General features: G+C 35.9%; 1 protein-coding gene across 1 annotated transcript; it reads right to left on the reverse strand.

Moving 5' to 3' along the window:
- Positions 1–3,845: 3,845 nt before the first annotated feature.
- WFDC5 (WAP four-disulfide core domain 5) lies at positions 3,846–6,474 on the reverse strand (the record flags this gene model as incomplete). Its single annotated transcript, XM_081323653.1, has 3 exons — positions 3,846–3,976; positions 4,617–4,751; positions 6,390–6,474. The coding sequence occupies 3 exons, from the start codon at positions 6,472–6,474 to the stop codon at positions 3,846–3,848; spliced, it is 351 nt and encodes a 116-aa protein (XP_081179779.1).
- Between the last annotated feature and the right edge of the window lie 2,141 nt (positions 6,475–8,615).

Genomic DNA, 8,615 nt, shown 5'->3' on the forward strand with positions numbered 1-8,615 from the left:
AGGAGACCTCTGCACATCAAATTCCTTAACAAAGGGGACGACAGAGAATGAGGTGGCTGGATGGAGTCACTGAAGCAGTAGGCATGAATGTAAATGGACTCCAGAAGATGGTAGAGGACATGAAGGCCTGGAGGAATGTTGTCCATGGGGTCAAGATGGGTCAGACATGACTTCGCAACTAACAACAACAACAAATTCCTGATCAGGATAAAAAAGGATAAAAAAGCAATTATCTTACGTACATTATATGTTAAAGTTTGTTTAAAGTATAGAATCTGTATGAATATTTATTCCACCAATATTGTTTTTTTCATGTGCTACCTTTTACTATTGCCCAAATGTCCCATACTAGTCCACCTGGGGATGTGCCCAATAGCATACTGACCAATGCTATGATTATTTATCTGATGAGTGCTAAGGGGATCATTATTGTCAACCAAAGCAGAAGTCCTGTTTTTATCATTGTGCACTCTGCTGTGTAGACACAGAATATGAACCTCTGTGACTCAGGTAGTACTTTAGCACTTTCTTCTCAAGGTAATCATGTTCTTGGTAACAAAGGAAATATCTTTCATGTTCTGCTGACTTTAGCCCTGCAGCCTAATCTTTCCCACATTCTTTCCTTCTCTGGTGAATATAGATATTGTTTTCACCTCAGAGGTCCCTGATCCTTGGGATGAACTGCACTGAACTTCAGAGGAACCAGATGGAAACTGTTTGAGGGGAGGAGAGAGAAGTGAAGCACACAAAACTGTTTGACAAAACTATTATTACATTTAGGTGCAATTGTAGTCTACCACATTTCTGTTTATATATATATATATATTCTTCCATCAATACATTCCAGTCATGAGTTTCATCCCATTAAGTTTCAGCAATGGCAACTGCTGTATATCATGCCTGTCCTTGTGTGCTAGTACTTCAGCTTCACCCTGTTTGTCCTCCAGACTTTGAGCATTAATGTATAGGTATCTGAGTCCTTTATGGCTGACCCTAGGTATGCTTCCCACATCTCCTACTTAATCTCTGGATATTGTTTTCAGGTTCATTGCGTTGTTCATCCCCATATGATTTTTGCTCCAAGGAGACAACATACTTGATATACAGTACATAGATCTGTAGCTTCCTGGATCCATTTTCCCCCCTTTTTTGAAGATGGGAAATACATCAGCCCTTAAGTTAGTGAGAGATTGTGGGGGGGGGGGAAAGGATATTCAATTGTGACATAATTGCTTAGAAGCTTAGATCCGTATAGGACTGCTGGTTCTTTTGCATTTGTCAGGGCTAGAATGCTCCACATCCCATCGGTAAAATAATGCCATCATGGTACCCAAGAGATGTATCTTGTTTGCAGACCCTGTCTACAGCATTCCCCCAGACATCTGCAAGGCCCTGATACCATTATGCTTTTGGAAAACAGTGGAGCTTTGGCCTTTTCAGACGACCATCAGATAGAGCAGTCTGGAACCTTATCTGTGAGCTCCCACATAACTACATTGCTGTTTCCCCAGTGTAAGTTTTTCCTTACCCTACATTATGTTGTTTTACTTTTGAATATCTATTTCAATCTATTTCTGATTCATGGTTTTAAGGCACTTGGAGCTCCTTTGACAAGTCAGGGGGACAGTAAACTGATTAAATACTTTCCCCATGTTAAAGTTCTTGCATTTGGGGTTTCTTTCAAGGAAACTTGATCTCTGTTCACATCTAGAATAGGTTGAAGGTTTTTTTCAAAATAAGTTGTCCTCTAAATGGTTTTTCTCTGCCCTCTGGTGGCAGTGCTTATGAACTCATATTTGTATCATTCATTGTTTTACTGTTTTCCAAAACATAAAAAAGTACTTTTCTTATTTAGATTGAGCAAACTGGGATTAATCCTTACTTGACCCGAATTTTTGTTAGCTTACATAACAAACTACAGAACACACAATATACCACACATTGGTGTTTTTTTTTACTATAGAAGAAGTACCATATCTTGGAAATGTTCCATTAAAAATATGTCATGACTCTGGAAAAGTTAATATATTGCAGAAAAATACTAGTTTTCAAACACTTTTATTAACAAACTGATATTATTTGTAGCATTAAAATTATATGGCAAATTATAATTACAATATTATTTTTGCATTATAAATATGAAGTGAAATCCCATTTTAAAAGACTATTTGTGGGAAGAGCTGTCTATCAGAGTTGGCTATCTGTTACATTCAAAAATAAATCATTGCACTGATTTACAGCGTTGCAAAAATGTGCATCATTCATAATGATTTTATTATGTAAATTACGTATTTTATGTCATGTAGGCAAATTTATGTTATTAGCATAATCAGATGAATTATCTCTGAAACACACATGTGATGTTTTGGGGAGATGTGAGTTGGATATTTGGTCTGTTGCATTCAAAGTCTGCTAAATAGGGATCTTTTAAATCAAGGTTGCACTGTATCTGCTTTTTTCTATTCACTGCTTTTAGTATGGTTTCACACAATAAGCAAAATCATGATTTGTTTTAACTAGGGTTTATCAAATAGGCTGAATCCACACATAACTACAATCCATAGCTTACCAGCCTCATACATCATGCCATACCAAAGTCAAATAAACCAAGTGATTATTTAATGCAATTTGTGAACTTCGTAAAGTTTCAATACCATAAAAATGAGAAGCAGAAGAAAATAAAATATCCATCAATCCTGAAATGACCAAAAAGTTGCTGTTGTAGAGATAAATTCAAGAATTGTGTTTTTGTGAGGTCGACTGGGAATCCTACTTTATTTTTAGGTTCAAACCCAGAAAAAAATAGTGAACTATATGGGTGCATATGTTGGTAACCACTGTGCGTCAACAATGATATAAAAAAGCATTTTGCTGGCAATTGCTGGCAATCTTCTCCATAAATAGGCAAACCAAGATCGATTTATCTGGTACACGAACTTTATATATAACTTTGATTCAATGTAAAACAATCTCTGGGCATCAACGTCAAATTCTGGCCTTTGCAGAAAGAAACAACTGTCTCGGAAACTTTATAATGAATCACATGTATTTCAGAGAAATGTTTAATTTCTCTTGATTCAATCTGTTCAGCTAATTGCTACTATGATGTTAGATGGGAGAGAGAGAAAAAAAAATTAAATGAAAGCATTTTCTACCAACATAGGATGGAAGATTTGACAAATTCTATCCTAGGTATTTGAAGGATGTTGGTATTGTCTGGCAACAGAATGTCTGGAATAAAAAGATAAAAAAAACACCCTTAATCACGTAAAACAGAACAATGCTGATCAAATGTTCTTAGGGATATATGGTATGCAATTTCTGTTTAGATCATATACCAAAACCAGCTCAATTAAATACTTGCACATTTGCAACAACCAAAAAATGGGAGCTAAAAATATTGGATTTTAAAAAGAAAAAAAATCTGGAACTTGTAAAGTAAAAAAACACAATTTTTCTGATTTCGTATGTGCTTCGATAAAAGTCTGGTAGCAAACATTTTTTTAAAGCATGGGAATCATTCCTTCCGTAGGATTGAAAGGGCCATAATAGTCCTTCTGTCTAAACCCTACTCAGGGCCTGGAGGTCTAAAGGCAAAAGAAGTCAGAGGTCTGGCAGGAGAGCTCTAAGAAAGCATAGCAGTACAAACGATTTCCACAATGGTCACTTTTGAAAGAGAGGGTTTAACCATTTAGAAAACACCAGAAATTAATGTCTGAAATAAGTCGGAAAGTATTTTTGATTGGTCTAGAAGCAATTAAGTTACGGCTCATCTCCCAGGGTTCTAGATTTTTCTGGTAACAAATGATATAAAGCAAAATGATACATGAGAAAGAATTGATACCTTATTTACAGATCCTAGAACAATTATAGTAGCAACACCTTTGTCTTCCTGGACAATCATAGTCATAACGACAGCGATGTATTCCTGGGATAGTGCATTTAAATGGATTTCGTGGGCAACTCCAAGGAAGCACTGAAATGGAGGGGAGAGAATGTGGGGGGACAGAATTGTTGTTAACCATTAGTCAAACACCAACTAATTTTCGTCACTCTTTGGAATATACTGCAGCCCTATGGTGTTTTTCTAAGCCATGATGGCAATTAAAAATATCCACACTTTAAGAGAGGAGTTTATTTTATATCTTGACCTTGATGCTTCTTCCCAGTTTGAAGCATATTAAACACACACTTATACTATCAGAAATTAATCATATCTGAAACCACTTGATGGAATCTATAAAAATAGACACAAGTATATAAGGGCCTATTGGACAGTTTCCATGAAAAGTAAAAAGAACAGAGCATCACAGAGTAGACCCTAAAAATCACATCTTGCAAAGTTTCAGGAACAGTTGAAAAAGACCCTTACTGGTCATTTCGTCTGCAAGACTCCTAATTTCAATAACTAATTTACCGAATGCCTTATTGCATTAGCCTTACATATCCCACCCATAAATTCCCTTCTGAAAGACAAATCTTAATAGAGAATTAAATCTACCAGATTGATATTGATATTAAAGATACCCAATCCAGAGTCCCCGGCTTCTCTGCTTCAACAGGAAACTACGCCCAGAGCTGTAAGAAATGTTATTGTTTATTAAAATTAAGATTACCTGGTGGGAATCTACAACTTGTGCTACATCTGAAATTACAGCAACGTAGGGTCTGAGGGCAGTCATAATCACTCCTGCAACGATTAATTCCAGGTAAAGAGCACTGAAATGGATTTCCTGGGCAAATACCAGTTCCTGTTGAAAGAAAAAAAAATAAACAATGAAAAATATGCAACTACCTTTTAAAAATACTTTTTATTGAAATGTACCTGCCCATAGCACTTATTATGAGTAAGATCATGTATTGATTATATGAAACCTATGTTATATTTCCCTACATATACTTTATACTTAGATTCAACTTTTTTGTACCTGTTCTGTTTTAATAATTGCACTGTTCTTTCTTTATTACTCTTTGCCTAATCTGAAATATAAATGAATAAATTTATGTACACACCAACAGGCATTTCTTGATAAACAAACTCTCTCCTAGCTTTCTGAGTGCACAATTAAAATTTTGCAAATATTTTTTTATGGTTACCACCATATACTATAGAATGGACATGTTTAAAACATTGCAAGTCCACAACAATCACAGAGAACTGACAGCCCATCAGAGCTTACATTTTTTTGGCCAAAATAAAAATACTGACGTATCTTATCCACTCAGTATTTATTTAACAGCTAGGAAAGAGACCATTTATCTCACCATAAAAAGAAAAGAGAAAGAAAATAAGCTGGAAAAAATCAGTTACTTATCGTCACAGCATACCTCTTGGAATACTGATTCTTATTGGAACATTTTATATAATTAGTATTTAGTATTTAGTAGTATTTAGTATTTATTAAATTTTTATACCGCCCTTCTCCCGAAGGACTCAGGGCGGTGAACAGGGCATATCTTAAAACTACAAAAGTACAAAAGTTAAAAAAGAATTAAATTATTGCCCACAATAAAAAACAATAAAATATATATATAAATATTAAAACCCTAAGTGATTCCCCATCAGGCCAGGCCAGCTTGTTCAAATAAATGGGTCTTTAATCCGCGCCGGAAGGAGCGGAGATCCGGTGCCATCCGGAGCTCAACCGGCAGCTGGTTCCACAAAGCCGGAGCGCCCACAGAGAAGGCCCTCCCCCCTGCCATCTTCTCACCAAAACTGGAGAGTAGGAATTAGGGGGTAAGATGAAGAAGGCATTCTTTAGAATCACTACCCCAAGCAAGACAATGTTGTAATTACTCTTCCTTGTGCAGCAAATTTGCTGGCTGAAAACAGGGCTCCTCAAGACTGCAGCAGAAAGATGCCACAGACACTGCACACTGATGTTCCATGTCATTTGATCAGCAGGAGGCGTAATTCAGTTTAATATTGCACTCCCTTCTGGAAGAGACCTAAGTATGTTTTCCATTAGTATCGGGACAATAAAATGTTGATCTCACCAATATGAGGAAGAAAACAAAAGAAAATATTGTATATAACACTATTTCTCACCACCCTTTACAACTGCTTTTAGCTAGTCAGTTAAATTTATTTGGTAGACCTGAAGGATGATTTGCTTCAATTATAATTTGTTGCAATTATCTTCAACTTGGTCTACGCTGTGTTTATCGTTTTGTACTGTTAATCATTTTAAGCAGCCTTGGAAAGTTATAAAGCTACTTAAAATTGTAAAGCTACTTAAATAAACTGAATGTAAGTTTAAGCCCACTAAATATAGAGTAGATCTGATTTTAGTTTTCAATGGAGTTAACAATGGGTCTTGGCCTCCTGCAGGCTGCTTTGCAGATTTCATTGTCAAGCAGGCTCCTCTACCAATAATTTTATATCTTACCAAACAGAACCCTGGAAGACGTGAAGGGTAATCCTGTCCAAAGGGCTAGAAGACCCACAAGAAGCAAGCCAGTCAATGTCTTCATGATGTCCTCAAAAGTCAGATGTGAACTCTCAGAAAGCAATTAGGCTTATATTTAAATGGATGTGTGGGTAGCTTTAAGATTACACCTTTCCACATCTTCCTCATGCTTGATATAGCAACTGTATGCATAACAGCATACAGAAACCTGGAATAATTGCTTTATGCTGTCTTCATATATAGCATGGACTTGTGCCACACGAGGACTAGAACCAAAAGGCGTGACATCTAAAATGTTCCCATATAAACATCCTTACTTCAAACAACTCTTGTGAGCCACACCCTAATTGTGGCATCTTCCAACACGTGAAGAAAACACAGTCAACCTGAGAACAGTAGAAGAGCAGGGTTTTCCTTGTTAAGGACGCTGGACTTCCTATTTTCTAACTAATAATTGGAGATAGTTAGGACTGATATTTACCAAGGAAAATTACAGAATAGCCAGAGGGGTGGAGTTGGGTGGGGTGAAACATAACAGTATAACAATTTTCTAAAGAAAGATGCCATACAATCAAGTTACAATGATCTCAAGATGCACAAGATGAAGCATTTGCCTCAGGCAGAAGATGATAAGTAGAGGTAGGAAGGACATATCCTTGTCCTGTGACACCAAAGTCCAATTATTAATATCCGATGCAATGGAAGAACTGATGCATCATCAGTGTTGACTTACAATGTGATTATCAATATTGTTTTAAAGCCATCTTCTAGCCCCTTTGAAAGCTGTTATTGGTGGTGAAGTAGGAATTAAATTTAATAAAATAAATAGAACAGTCAAGATTGGAGGCCATCACTAAATATTGTGAACCTAATAATTTAACTGTGTTTTATATAATGTTGCCAATAGTGTCTTTTTGCCATCCTGAATATCCCACATTTTAGCTTTTTTTCTGTCTAATTCTCCAGAACAGACATGATTATATAGTGATTCATCTTACTCTTTTTTTCTGAGTTAACAACTCCAGTGACTGCAATCTTTTTTTTAAATAAGAGACTTGCTTCAACTCTAATGAGAAAGTCAAGAAGAGAAAGCAAAATGATAGAGAAAATGGTCCAATACCAGCTTAATACCTGCAGCAAATAGAGATGAGAGAAATGGTAATAGCACTTAAGTCATTTTCTTTTCTCTCTCTCTCTCCCCCTCCTCTCTCTCTTTCATATGCAGACAGACCCATATGAAAAAAAATACATGAATTAGGACTGTAGGATAATTCCCATCAATGTTTCAAAGCTGGGAACATAAACATTACTTTCATCAGAAGTTTGAAAGGTGATGTCCTGATTTTCTAAAATCTGGAATCTCTATCTTGATTCCTTTATAAATTTATAAAGGAAATTGACTGTATTTCAACAATATGATATATTTGGTGAATGTTAACCTTGGTTAATTTTGTTTGCCTCTTTGTGTTGTGATTAGTTTGTATTTCAGTACATTGTGTTCCATCAAAAAATTGCTTAATTTAATAACTGTTCAAATATTCTGTTAATTGAATTTTATTAAAAATAATTTTATCCAGTCCCTTTTCTTCCAGTCACAATTTTTCAGCCCATATTAACTTCTCCACCAACCTTTCTGTTCATGACAAATGGCTAACTAACTGAACTAATTGACAAATGATATAATGAAAAATGGATGTTGCCAGGTAAAAGCCAAGTATTTCACAGAAATGTTGCCTAGGCAGGGTGCAAAACGCATTGCCCAATCAGAACATTTCTTCCCACTCAACATCATCTCAAACTCATTAGCCTCAGCATGAATGCATCTGATATGATCTGTGGGCCGATCCCAGGTTTCCCTGTGATTACTAAGGTTCATAATACCTATAAGAAATAGGCTGAAGGACAGTTCTTCCCATCTCCAGTAGGGTAGCATGACAAAGTTCAAACTACACAATCCTTACTCCTGTGTGGGTTTTCTTTTATTGTTTTTAATCTAAAATAAGTACCAAAAGTGGATTCCACAACTGGTGGTTGGAGTGGACTTCTAAACCCTTTTCTAGTTTTGATTTTATAAATAAAAAAGAAATAGGTACCTGTCATTCTTTCCTTTGGACCAATAAGCAGAATGAAGTGCACTAGAAAATATGCATACACATAGCCTTTGGGTTTTGGAAAATTTCTACCACCACACATCTTGAAGTTCAA

This window comes from Vipera berus, assembly GCF_964194415.1.
Source record: "Vipera berus genome assembly, chromosome: 3".
NCBI classification, from domain to species: Eukaryota; Metazoa; Chordata; class Lepidosauria; order Squamata; family Viperidae; genus Vipera; species Vipera berus.